The 13,256-nt window shown below is 40.3% G+C and overlaps 1 protein-coding gene across 2 annotated transcripts in view; it reads right to left on the reverse strand.

Moving 5' to 3' along the window:
* PAH (phenylalanine hydroxylase) overlaps positions 1-13,055 on the reverse strand; it is a 64,085-nt gene extending 51,030 nt beyond the window's left edge. Inside the window, exons 1-3 of one of the 2 annotated variants that reach the window (XM_073213725.1) lie at positions 12,872-13,055; positions 10,086-10,193; positions 1,993-2,176 (exon numbers count right to left, since the gene is read on the reverse strand). In XM_073213725.1, the coding sequence (XP_073069826.1) occupies positions 1,993-2,176; positions 10,086-10,193; positions 12,872-12,931 (352 nt within the window). In that variant the 5' untranslated portion in view covers positions 12,932-13,055. The remainder of the gene's footprint in view (positions 1-1,992; positions 2,177-10,085; positions 10,194-12,871) is intronic. The other variant, XM_037007122.2, reaches the window with a different exon arrangement.
* Positions 13,056-13,256: the final 201 nt, after the last annotated feature.

Genomic DNA, 13,256 nt, shown 5'->3' on the forward strand with positions numbered 1-13,256 from the left:
GCATTGCTGTCAATACTCAGCAAGGGCAGAGCCCTGAGATGGTTTTCTGAGTCTTGGTTACAGCCACATGAGGACAGGGCAGGAAAAAAGGAGAGATGTCCTAGGAAGGCCTTGGGTGTGTTTTAGAATGTTTCAATCATCTGTGCAGAGATGGGTCCTTGTATCATTTTAAAGTGTATCTGCCTATTCAAATGCTCTTTGCAGTTACAGAGCCTGAAATCATCTTGACCTAAAGTCTTCAGTGTTCTGGCAAAAACTTTTGATTTTACAATGGAAAAAAATGTGTTATATTATTTAGGAAAAAAATAGTTTATCTCAGCAATTGTACTCCTAAGTATTTACCCAAATGAGTTGAAAGTGCATGTCTACACAAAAACCTGCACATGAATGTTTACAACGGCTCTATTTACAATCACCAAAATCTGGAAGCAACCAAGATGTCCTTCAGTAGGTGAATGGATAAATAAAATATGGTATATCCATAAGATGGAACATTATTCAATCATCAAAAGAAATGAGCTATCAAGTCACAGAAAGATATGAAGGAACCTTAAATGCATGTTGCTAAGTGAAAGAAAACAGTCTAAAAAGACTGCATACTTTATGATTCCAACTGTATGATATGCAGGAAAAGTCAAAATCATGCAGTAGTGAAAAGAACAGTGGCTGCCCCAGGAAGCAGGTATGGCAGGAAGTAGAACATAGGGCGTTTTTAGGACAGTGAAACCATTCTGCATGAGACTGTAATGGTGGATATGTGACATTATGCATTTGTCAAAACCAGTAGAACTGTACAATATAAAGCACAATACCAGTATAAACTGTGGACTTTTATTTAATACTAAGGTATTGATATGGTTCATCAATTATAAAAAAGGTATCACATTAATGCAAGATGTTAATAAAGGGATAAGTGGGGCCCTTTAGTGGGGTAGAAAGGATATATGGGAACTCTGTACTTTCTGCACAGTTTTTCTGCAAAACTAAAACTGCTTTAAACAATAAAAAGTCTATTTAAAAAAGAGTTCATTTGAATATGCTTTGGACCCTGAAAAGCAATCATCTTGTTCCTCTGTATTCTTTTTAGGCTAACCATAATCATAACAACCACAATACTACCATTTACCCAGTTGGGCTGCTCTAAGTACTGTTTAGGTGTGATACCATTCAATCCTCACAAAAGCCCAATGAAAAACTGAGGTCAGAGCAGTTAAAGGACCTTGTCGGGGGTCTCAAAGCCAGTAAGTGGGAGAAACAGGACTTGCTCCAAAGGCTGCCCCATGCAAACCCATACTTATAATTCCTATAGTCCCTTGCCTTACTCCCCTCCCAGGCACTTCAGTAAGCAGATAAGGGGCAGAGCAAGTCTTGACAGATATAGTCATTGGTCCATGAACATTTGCTGAGCATTGTGTACTAAGCAGGATGCTCAACTCTGAGGATGTTAATACAGTTGAAAGACTCTCCTTGCAAGCAAGGATCTCGGAATTTAGAGGAAGAGACAAATAAACAGTTGGATGATACAATGAAAAGCATAGAAACAAGGCGACAGGGGGTCCCCAGCTCCAGAACTGGATTAGCCCCTTTTCTCCTTTCTCAAGGTAGCTATTTCTTAGAGGAGTAAATTTCCACTGGCTGGAGTGGAGATAACTAGGGAATTGGTCCTGAAGTTGTATTTACACAGAAAGCACCCCAGGCCCCCAAGGCATCTGCCTCTGAAGATAGGAAACTGAGAGCACAATAATCCAGGAATGAAAAATAGATAAAAATTGCAGTAATAGAAAGAAAATTACTTCTATAAGAAATAGCTACCTTGAGAAAGGAGAAAAAGGACTAATATGTATTCAATGTCTGAAATATGCTAGGCACTTGTCTTAGCCCCTAACCTACATTCTCTAACTTAATCCCCCAAAGGTTTTCCATGGTAGATATTATTTTTGCCATTATTTTATGGAGAAAAGGCAGAGACACTTGTGTTGCAGAATTTCTTACCTGTGTCTTTTTTCTTATCCCGGGACAGCTCATGGACCGTGGCGCCGATGTCCTGCCTCAGGATCCTGATGATGTCTGCCAAAACAGGTGTGCTCTGCTTATCCAGATAGGTGAAAAACTCATACTCATCTTTCTTTGAAAGTGAAGGTCTGGATTCGATGTGGGTCAGGTTTATGTCATTCTCCTAGAAGAGAGAATTGGGAGTGTGACGGGCACAGTTATTGGAATGAACACAGACCAAACACACAAAACCAGAACAAAACGAACAGCACGATGAATGCAGAGTGATGAAGAATGAGATTTTTTTTTAAAATAAGAGTAGAAGTCCTCAAAGTTGTGAAAGTTGTTTACTTTTTCTCCCACAAAACCAAGTAATAAATGGCAAGAGGTGGGGGAAACAGTGCAAATGCCACAGAATTTAACCACACGGAAATCTGCTGAAGGCCTGGAGTTGCAAATGTAAGATTTTGGTTTGGTTCAAATGTCCAGGACAGTGATTGCCAAAAACGTCCATGTAGGAACACCTCCTTTCCCAAATGAAATTCCGTAGAATCTCAACAATACATCTCAGTAAAGAAATAATATAGCAACACTATTGTTCGGTTTGAATAAGATTCACAGTAGTCAGATTTCTTGGGTTTAAATCATAGTTCTTCATTATATTGGCTATGAGGCCTTGGACAATTTACTTCTATGCTTTCAATCCTCAGGTTCCCCACCTGTAATTTGGCAGTATTAATAAAAGCTGCTTCATAAATTTGTTGGGAATATTAGATGAGATGATACACACACACACGCACTGTTAAATACATGGTAAAAATACATGGTAAAAAAAAATTATCTAGTATTATTGCCATTCATATTTTTATATAATTATTTTTCATGCAAATTATGCAACAAATATATATGTATCAACTACCAGGTAGCTAGATCACTCTTCCAGGTGGTTGGGATACATTAACGAACAGAACATAATAAGGTACTTTCTTTTATAAAACTTACATTTTAAGTTGTGGGAGATGAGTAACAAACGAAAGACAACTGATTAATGTAGTATCTTATAATGATTATAATGATAAAGGCCAAGAGAAAAAAATACGAAACAGAACAGGTTTAAGGGGATGGGCAGTCATGGGGTGGGGTGGGGAGCAGACTGCAGTGTTACATGGGATGGACACGTGAGGCTTCACTGAGAAGGCTGCTTTTACTAAATGTCACAGAAATAATAATCACTTATTATAGCTACTCAACTTCAGTGTCTTTAGTTGGTGATACTTCAGCTGTTTGGGGTTTTCTCATGAAAAAATAATTGTCATTTACTTAAACTGATCCTCAAATGTGCATGCTTGATAGCATCTGCTACTTTTTCAGAAAGTCTGATGTCACTGATGTACTTACTGTTCTTAGTGAAGAAAACCAAGGAGGGCCTCTACATTTTATTAAAATAAACAAATAATAGGGAGGGCTGACCTCAAACACTTAAATGAACAACTGTACCTGAAAACAATAATGTTTAATTCAGACAACTCTACAATTTCAAAAAATGAAATGCATCAACCTTGTAGTTCAAGAAGTGTATCATTTTTCCTTTATTGTTAACAGCATATGGTTGAAGAGAACATGGATACTTACAATAGTGATATGTTGTCACTTATCACTTTACAGTTTACAATTATTTTCTGTGACCTTCACAACAATCCTTTGAGGAGGTCAAGGGAGATATAAAAATTAAATTAGAGATGAAGGTGCTTTGCCAAGCAGGAGAGAAAAGTCCATTTTTTCTTAACCTCAGAGTCATTGGTCTTCTAAACGCATTGCCTTTCCTGCCAGGGATATAGTGAGCATTCCATAAATATCAGCTTTTACTATTATTGTTACAATTCCATGCACAAAAAGTGAAAACCTCTGGGTATAGTAAACACAATAATAAGTAGCCCCACTCAGACACCCTTAGTGCTCTTTCTTCCTCATAATCCCCAAAGCATGTGATGGACCTTTATTTATGAGCACCAGCTGCAAAGGACAGACCCTTAACAGTGGTGGCCCAGGTCACCCCATGTGAGGGCCCCATTACAGAGAGAGAATGCTGGGAGGGAAGGATAAAGAGATAGCAGTTGCTCTGAAACTCTCTAAGTAAACAGAGGTAACTTCCTAAACAGAGCAAAGAGCAATGTCATTCTTCTTGGCTCAGGAAGAAAGTGAGTAGGTAAGCTCCCCATGCTATTTACCTAAGTTGAAACTTCAAAAGAAGAGCTAACTAATTCCTACCTTGCATAGAGCAGAGAATACAGTAAAGCCAAGAGCCAAGAGTGGACACACCACTGGCGTGTTTATTTGCAAAGAGTATGGGAAGGTGGGTAGTATAGGGGGTGGGTAAGAGTGTAGGGAGGAAGATGGGCTGGAAGGCAGATTATAGGCCGTTAGTGTTCACCATCCACATCCCACCCCTCAAAATATCACTGCCAAAGAGATGCTTCTCACTTTGGGAAGAACCATAAATCAATTCATGCCCAATGACTCAGTTTTTATAATTCTGGAGACCTTATTTATGGGGAAAAATTTCACCAAAATTTGTCAAGTAACTAAATTCCCATAACAGGGGAATGGTTAGGTAGGCTATAGTGTAATCACTTAGTGGAGATTATGCAACTATTAAAAAGCAAGTAACACCAACAAAGAAAACAATGATACATCACATTCACAAAACAAAGGATAAAAGTCATATGATCACTTCAATAGGTGCAGAAAAAGCATTTGATAAAATTCAACATCCATTTGTGCTAAAAACTCTCAATGAAGTGGGTATACAAAGAATACACCTCAACATAATAAAGACCATATATGACAAATCCACAGCTAACATCATATTCAGTGGTGAAAACTGAAAGCTTTTCCTCTAAAATCAAGAACAAGACAAGGATGCCCACTGTTGCAACTTTTATTCAACCCAGTATTGAGGTCCTAGCCACAGCAATTAGAAAATAAAAATAAATAAAAGGCATCTAAATTGGAAAGGAAGAAGTAAAACTGTCACTATTTGCAGATGACATGACACTATATAGAGAAAACTGTACAGACTTCGCCAAAAACCTATTAGACTAATAAATAAATTCAGCAAAGTTGCAGGATGGATAGAGGTATGTGATAATTTAAACATATTTTTAAACTTTATGCCCAAGCCAAAAAATAGACTAGGGTGAAAGGCATCAAAATAGTTATGATGAGATTATGTAGAACTTCCATTTATTTGTCAAAAGCCTTATAATATTACCTATTTAATGGAAAGAAAAATCTGTCTTTTACATGTGAGTGAAGGTTCTGGCTAAGAACACTCAGCCAACTTCTTCAAACTACTTTTTTCCCATTTGGACCAATGTATTAATAATTAACCTAGGTTAGCATGCAATTTCCTTATCAGAGTTTTTCCAGTTGATCCATGTAGCTCCTTGGACACCAAAAAAGAGGCTTTAGAAACAATGCTCCAAATCTGATTATGATCATAGCCACATTTTAGTAAATGGACTTTTATTTTTAAACAAGGGCTCTGTGTAGGTTTACAAACCGGCCCATACACACTCACTGGATCTGTGGGCAAGGAATGAAGGAAGAACTTTTTCGGTTACTTCACATGGACATCTGGGCAGAGGCCAGAAAGGTTTAGAGTTAAACATTTCAAAGACAATTTCATAATTGGCCCACTAGTTAATTTATGCACAAAAGATAGTGTAATACATTGATTAATCAAAACTCTTAAGAGAAGAGTGTGGGGAGCAGAAAAAAGCCAAGTGAAGTGAAAAATCTAAATTAATAAGGATTGACCAGAGCCTCTTTCTGGTCCCATTCTTGAGGAAAAAGTTTCTTAATAAAACTATAAATACACAGAATTCACAATGGTGAAAAACACATTTGACCTTTTAGATCTTTTCTTGACCTAAAGCTTAGGGTTCTGCCCTCTCCTCCGTTTTATTCCTTGAGAAAAGGAGATGGTATGGTGAAAAGAATGTGGGTTTTGGAATTAATCTAAATTCAAATTCTGGTACTGCTGCTCACTGCCTTTGGTTACATTAGTTGGTCATTCTGAACTTTGGTTTGTGCATGTTTGAGATAAAGATAATATGACCTGGCAGCTTAGTGAGCAGAAGAGGAAAAGCACCTCACACGATTTTGGTTTCATTGGCAGATACTCAGTAAGAACTTAATATATTCTGTTTCTTTCAACATGATACAGATACACATTTCCTTGGGAGGCAAAACACATTAAGTTTATAAGTTGCTTTACCCTTTTGCTCTGTTCCTTTCCTGAGAACATGTTTCAAAAAGGAGAAGAAAAAGCTGAGCATATTTTCAGACAAGACTAGATCAGAGCCTGGGCCAGTATATGCTGCTGTCTTAGGGAGAGCTCACATGAAGTTATATCCTGGCTTATTTCAGAGGTTTTTCAGGAGGCAACATGAAAGACACTCACAAAGAATGTCCAAATCACTGGTCTCCAGGGAACAGCGAAGAGCTTTTAAAAAGTCATCCAACTGGGCATCTTCTGTATGCCAAAAACTGTTCCAGGTGCTGGGGGAAGACAAGAAACAAAGCAGGAAAACTCCCTGCCCTCCTGGAGTTTACCTTCTTGAAGGAGACAAACAGTAACTACAATAAATAAGTAGAATATACTTTCTTATTCTCGTGTTCCTCTTTCTACCTTTTTTTGCCACCAGAGTGATAAGAGCAAAAGGCCCTCTGACCTGCTCCTGTTCAGGCTACTGATGGGCAATCACAACTCCCAGGGCATCAATGCGTCATAGTAGTCTGTCTAAGTTTTCCCAATGTGAGATCGAACATCATAATGAAAGTTTTAAAAGTAGGCTCTGTGTTGCTATTTCTCTGATATGGCCAGCTCTGAACTGTTTAGCAGCCACAGTGCCAGCTTTCATTTTCAAGTTCTGTTCAATAAATAGGCCATCAAACCTGTGAAAAAAGGGTTAGCACCACGTGTATAAATAAACAATGGAAACATCCTAAATATCCACAGATAGGAAAGGAACAAAGTATAGTCACATGATGGAATATATAAAGGAGAAAATGTGTGAGCAAGATAGTTGGGCAAATCTCAAAAACCATGTTTACCACCCTCGCCACAAGAAAGAAAACTGCAGAAAAAGAGTTACAATATGATTCCAATTTTATGAAGCTTAAAAGTGAAAAATATGTCGTATTTCACTAATGGTTATCTATAAATCAAATTATGAACAGATGCATGGGAATAACACATATCAAATTTGGATTAGTAACTGCCTCTGAGGAGGGAATGCAGGGGGAGAAAGTACACAGACTTGAGTCATTTATACAATGTTTTATTTAGACTGAGTTTCATGGTATTCTTTATATCATTATCTCTATTTTAAACCTCAAGGTGTAAATAAAATGAAAAAGTCATTTGGGTTTTAAGAACTTTTTCTCCTCCATGAAACTCAAAGCTCTTCTTACTTTAATTGAAGGAAAAGTAGTCTCTGTAAACATTTCACTGCTCATAGCTGCTGTGGACCTAAGGCCAGAGGGATCAAAGCAGCCCTCGTGATTGACTCATGATCCTGCCCTGTTCACCAGGCCCAGGGGTCACAAGCGAGGCCTTACAGTCCAAACTACAGAGTAATAAACATCTTGTATTTGTCTGGATATCCCCTCTGCAAGGCAGTGTCTGTCCCCAGGAATGCTGAGATTGGAAGATGGTCAAGAACTTGAAGATTCCATGACCTGACCACTTTTTTATTCTCTCACTTCAAGATCATGGATGGTGGGAATATGGGTAGTTATTTTCGTGTACTTTGACACATTTTCTAATTTAAAAGAAAGAAAGAATACCTGGTGACAGACGCCACCCCCCCCAGAGAAGGGCCTTTGTGGGCAGGAGATAACCATTTTTAATCAAACTCCAGAACTGATTCAGATGTGTAGGGACAGTTGTATTTGGCAGAGGTGTAGGGTGTCAGAAAGAACTGGTGGGCTTTGGAACCCATGATCCCAGGTTCAGTCCCATCTCCACCAAGCATTAACTGTGTGATCTTGACCAAATTACTCAGCCTCTCAGAACCTCAGTTCCCACATGCATAAAATGGAGTAATACTTTCTCCACCAAGTCGAATGATGATCAGATCAGATATCATCACATGATATAGTTCCACACACACTGGAATTTGATATTCTCCTTTCTGTAGGCATTTTGAATGATTATATCATAACTCTGCATTTTTTCCAGCCTGTTAAGAAGCAGGGAAGGTGAGCTGGCCTGTTACAATTTCTAGAGTAATTTCTGAAATACCTTTGGAAAAAAAAATTAATACAACAACCCTTCACCAATCACCCAGGAAAGTTACCTCTGTTTTCTCCTCTGTAAAATAGGTATAATAACACCACTATTGACCAGGGCAGTTGAGATTTGGGATAATGCTTTAAAAAGTTCACCCAGAGTATACACACATGAATGCGCACACACACACACACACACACACACACTGAATGCATTTCATCCAGTTTTGGTAATTAAGTTACTTGTGGTTTATTTATTAGATTGAAAACATCCTGTTAATTTACTATTTTTTCACTTTATTAACTCTGACTAAGACCTAACCTCTCAAGGGGAAATGTGGATTAACTGTCTAATATAAAAGCTAACATGTTACAGAGCATGTTACAGATATGTTCTTTCTCATGAACAGTTTGTCATTCAGAGAGTACTCAGTCTTCTCTGCACTCATTGCTTGCTCTCACTCAGACATGCCTGTCTCCCATACCACCCCCTTTCAGATAGCCAAGTTTAATTTTTTTTTAAATAGACTCTAATTTTTTTAGAACAATTTTAGGTTTACAGAAGAATTGAGAGGATAGGACAGAGGATGCCCAATACTCTATTTCCCCTCTTATCAACATCTCATATTAGTGTGAAACGTGTTATAATAATGAGCCATTCTGGTGCATGGCCATAACTGAAAGACCATGTTTTACCTAAACTTTCTCTGTATCTAACACCTTTTCTCTGTCCTAGGATCACATTCAAGACAACATATCGCCTTTAGTGGTCTTGTCTCTTTAGGCTCCTGTTGGCTGTGACAGTTTCTCAGATATCCCCTGTTTTTGATGGCCTTAACAGCTCTGGGGAGTATGGGTGGGGTATTTTGTAGAATGTCCCTTCCCTGCGATTCGTCTGCTCCTTGCCATGACTAGCCTAGGTCTCGGGAGGGAGACCACAGCGGTGAAGGGTCATTCTCACCATGCCCTATCAAGGTCCATGAACTGTCACTGTTGATGTTGACCATGATCACCTGGATAAGCTACTGTTTGTTCAGTTTTCCCACTGAAAAGTTCCTCTCCCCCCCTGCTTTTCCACACTGTCCTTGATGGAGGATGCTCTGTGAGGCTCACACATAAGGAGTTATGCACTTCTTTCTTGAGCAAAGAGTACCTACTTAAATTATTTGGGAGATTTGCCTCTTCTCCATTTATTTATGTACTCAGTCACCAGATAAAATTTTATTGAAGAACACTGGGTAAAAATTAACTGTCTCAAACACATTTTTTCTGAAAAACCAGGACAAAAGAGTAAAAAAAAGTTTAATTTCCTTTGCTTGTATTTAAATGTAATTTCATTCTTAATTGAACATTTTGTATATGCAATACTGAGTCTGTAAAGATATAAAGATGGCTAAGCCAAGATTCCCTGCCTGAGGAAACTATCCTCAGGCCCAGACAGAGATGTATACACTGAACAAGGCACACCAGTGCTGTGATAAAACATAAGAAGAACTTTGGGAATACCAAGGAGATAGTTATTAGTTTGAGGAAGGCTTGATAAAAGAGGTCTGGGGCCAGGGCTATCTTCCTGGGTGTGCAACCAGTCATTCTGAATGATTCTAATTACATATGGAGAAACTAAAGCTCAGAGAGAATGAAAGACTTAACTAAGGCCACACAGTTGGTTACTGTAAGAGCCTGAGGTGAAAATCTAAGTCTTCCAGACTTGATCCAGACTTCACTGCACCTAACCAGAAAATAACACAGAAGTCTGCTATGAAATCGCCCAAGGCAGAAATGCATAAAGTACTTACCTCAAATAAGCGCAAGACTTTGGCCAGAGCACCAATTTCCTCTTTAAGTGAGAAGATCAGTGATATGACACCGTTTTGATTGGAGTTGTCTTCGATATAGCTGGTTTCCTACAGGATTAAATGTACTTGGTTAAAATGTTCTCCACAGTTTGTGACTCATTCCTATGAACCTCCAAGGAAAAGTTCAGCATGAACTTTCTCTTCTACTTAAGTCTTTTGGAATAAAATGAGCTACATTTGTTAATTGATGTCACTAATCACCCTATAAATTCAATTTCTTTTAACAAGTACCTACCCAGTACCAGGCATTATCGGGGCTCTGCAAGGTACAAAGATGAAAAAGACAAGGCCCTATCCTTCAGCTCAAAATGTGGCTTAATAGACACATCCACACCAAATCAGGTTACTATAAAAGAGTCTTAGAGGTGGTATAATATAGTTCAAAAAGTATCTGAGGAAAACACTGAGAAATACAAAGTGGAAAGAATTTTTATCATTGAGCAAAATCCATTTAACGACAGAAATAGATTGTCTTGTTGTGCCTAACAAATATATTCTATTACCTTTGGAAAAGAGCAGTTTTCAAAGCAAGAGTATTCTTTGGCAAGAATGTTACAAGGGCACTGACTTTGAATCTTAGTGCTTTTGGGAGTCATTGTTGGAGGTGTGTGATTATACACACATGCATCTATTATACACAGATGTAAGACATCTGAAAACGAGATGCAGACACCCTGCCATGAATACACTATACCTCTGTAGTCCAGCAATTATCTGCAGGAGGATGCAGTGTGGTAGGGGAGAGTGCAAGGTGTTGGAATCAGAGCTGGGTTTGAGCACTGGCTTCACCATTCAGAGTTGTGATTTCTGAGTTCCCCTTATCTTCAACTCCCTTGCCCTGTTCTATTTTCCTTCACAGCACTTATCTCTATACACAATTATACGTTCTTTCAGTTAATCTTTGTATTGTTTGTCTCCTTCACTGGGGCAGACACTCTGCCATATCCAGCGTAAAGTAGGTGCTAAAGAAGTCTACTGAGTGAATGAATGAACCAAACGCCCTTGTTGCACGTGTGGAGCACTTGCCGAATCATATACCTTCAGGCTTTTATCAGAATGACTTCCAGCATGTGCTGTTCATCTGGGGTGGGAGCTTCAAAAAGGCATAAACTCTGTTTTGCTGACTGTCAGAGATAGAAAGGATCCCAAAGACTGTTCTAGTTTGACACCCCCCACTCTAGGTTTATAGACACCAGAGCAAGCCTGTTCACCCAGTTAGATGACATCCCCAACACGCAGCCTCAGTAACCCCGACAAGAGCCCACATCTCCCGACTCCATGCCCAGCATCTCTCCATGGAGAAGTTATACCAGCCATTGTGCTTGATTCAGTGCTTCTCCCTCCTGCCAAAGTTCCAGACACATTTGGTTGAACAGACAAAGCAGTTCTGGCTGCAACTGGCACTTTCCCATGCTCCAGAAATTGTGCTAAGAGCTTTATAGATATTATTTCATTTAACCTTCATATCAATCCAAGGACATGGGTATTTTTATTCCAATTTTTCACATGCATAAATTTTTGGCTCTGTAAAGTTAAATACTGTGCTTTTGAGGCAGAGTGTTTACCAGGGCATGATCTAAACCCTCCTCTTTGCCCCTAGACAATTTGTGGTTCTTAATCTTGTAAGTGCTCTGGGAATAAGGCTTTTAGCTCCCACAGTTCCCTAACCAGATCACTGCCCTTAACCTCTTCCCATGGTTGTGGCGGCCCCTCCCACTGCCAGCCACACAGAAACTAATGATGATAGGGCCAGGAGCTGTTCTGGGATCTGACGCCCACGCTGTCCCTCTCCAACACAAAGTTCTGTCTCCCAAGCACCTCATACTATTTCCAAAGAAAGTCTTTCCCTCGGGACTCAGGAAAATTCAGTCCAAAGTTTTGCAGTCTCTCTGGTTATGCTGAGACATCCACAATCCTCTCTTCTTCAGTCACCCTGTTCTCTCGATTGTTCTCACCAATCCTACAGATGACAGATGCCTGCAGACTCTATCTCTCTGGGCTGGGCTTAATGTCAGAACCCTGGAGTCTATTAAACACTATTAAACGTGCCAATTAAACACTGTATTCTGAAATTGCTCACCTAAGAAATGCAGCAAATCTTACAGAATGGAATACGTGCCAGGCATTATCCCAAGTCACGTTTAGGTTTCTCTCATATTCCAAGTCCAGAGCTAGATCTTGTTCATTTTCTCCTCTGTTTAATTTTCTCCTTCCCCAGCTGAGTAGGTCTGAGACCTCTCCATGCCTCATTTTCTCCCAAAGGTGAAAAAAGGATATAATTTCTCACAAGTTTTCTATTTTGATACCTGGCAGACAGCACGTTAGAAACATTATGGAAGAGAAGATCTAGAAGGGCCCCCACATCCCATTTCAGATCGTTCAAGACCAGCTCCTTCAGTACACAGAAGAGGAAAAAGGCAACAGAGAAGAACAGCGATTTGTCCAAACACACACAGCTACTTCGTGGCAGCTCTAGAGGCCAGATCCCCAACTCCTAAGGCAGTTTCCTCTCCCTGAAAGCCACACAGGGTGGATGCTCTTCCACTGGGAAACAATTGTTGAGGACATGTGTTATCTGTGGAATTCCTGGACATGGTCATTGTGTTCAAATGAATTCAGAATTAGTGGCGAGCTTATGGGAGTGGGGAGCCCAGACATTCCCCAGACTTTTTTCCCCTGGAGGCCAAGATCCCCTCCCTGCGCGGCCAAGGGCTGCCCTAGCTCACCTGTCCATCGTCGGAGAATTTCCTGCCCAAGCCTCCGGTCTCCAGGACCTCGGCAGACATGCTGGCGCGGCGAGTGGGGTCTCTAATTCTAGGGCAGCCGCAGGCAGGTTCGCAAGCAACGCGTGTGCTGAGGTTTTTAACCTGGCGTCAGGGAGGAGGGGAGAGGTTCCAAGGGTGTCCCCGCTGGCAATGGCCAAACCACCGCCCCCGGTGGGCGTTGTCCTGACGCAGGGGCTCCGGGACAGCGGGCCAGGGCCGCCCGAGGGGAGGAGACGGGGCAGCGGGCCCGGGAGGCGCCCCTTGGGTGCCCGCCCTGGACGGAGGAAGGAGCCGCGCGAGCGCAGGGCCACCTGTGCGCCAGCGAGCAGACGCGATTGACATTTTC

The sequence above is a fragment of the Manis javanica genome, chromosome 10 (assembly GCF_040802235.1).
Source record: "Manis javanica isolate MJ-LG chromosome 10, MJ_LKY, whole genome shotgun sequence".
NCBI lineage: Eukaryota > Metazoa > Chordata > Mammalia > Pholidota > Manidae > Manis > Manis javanica.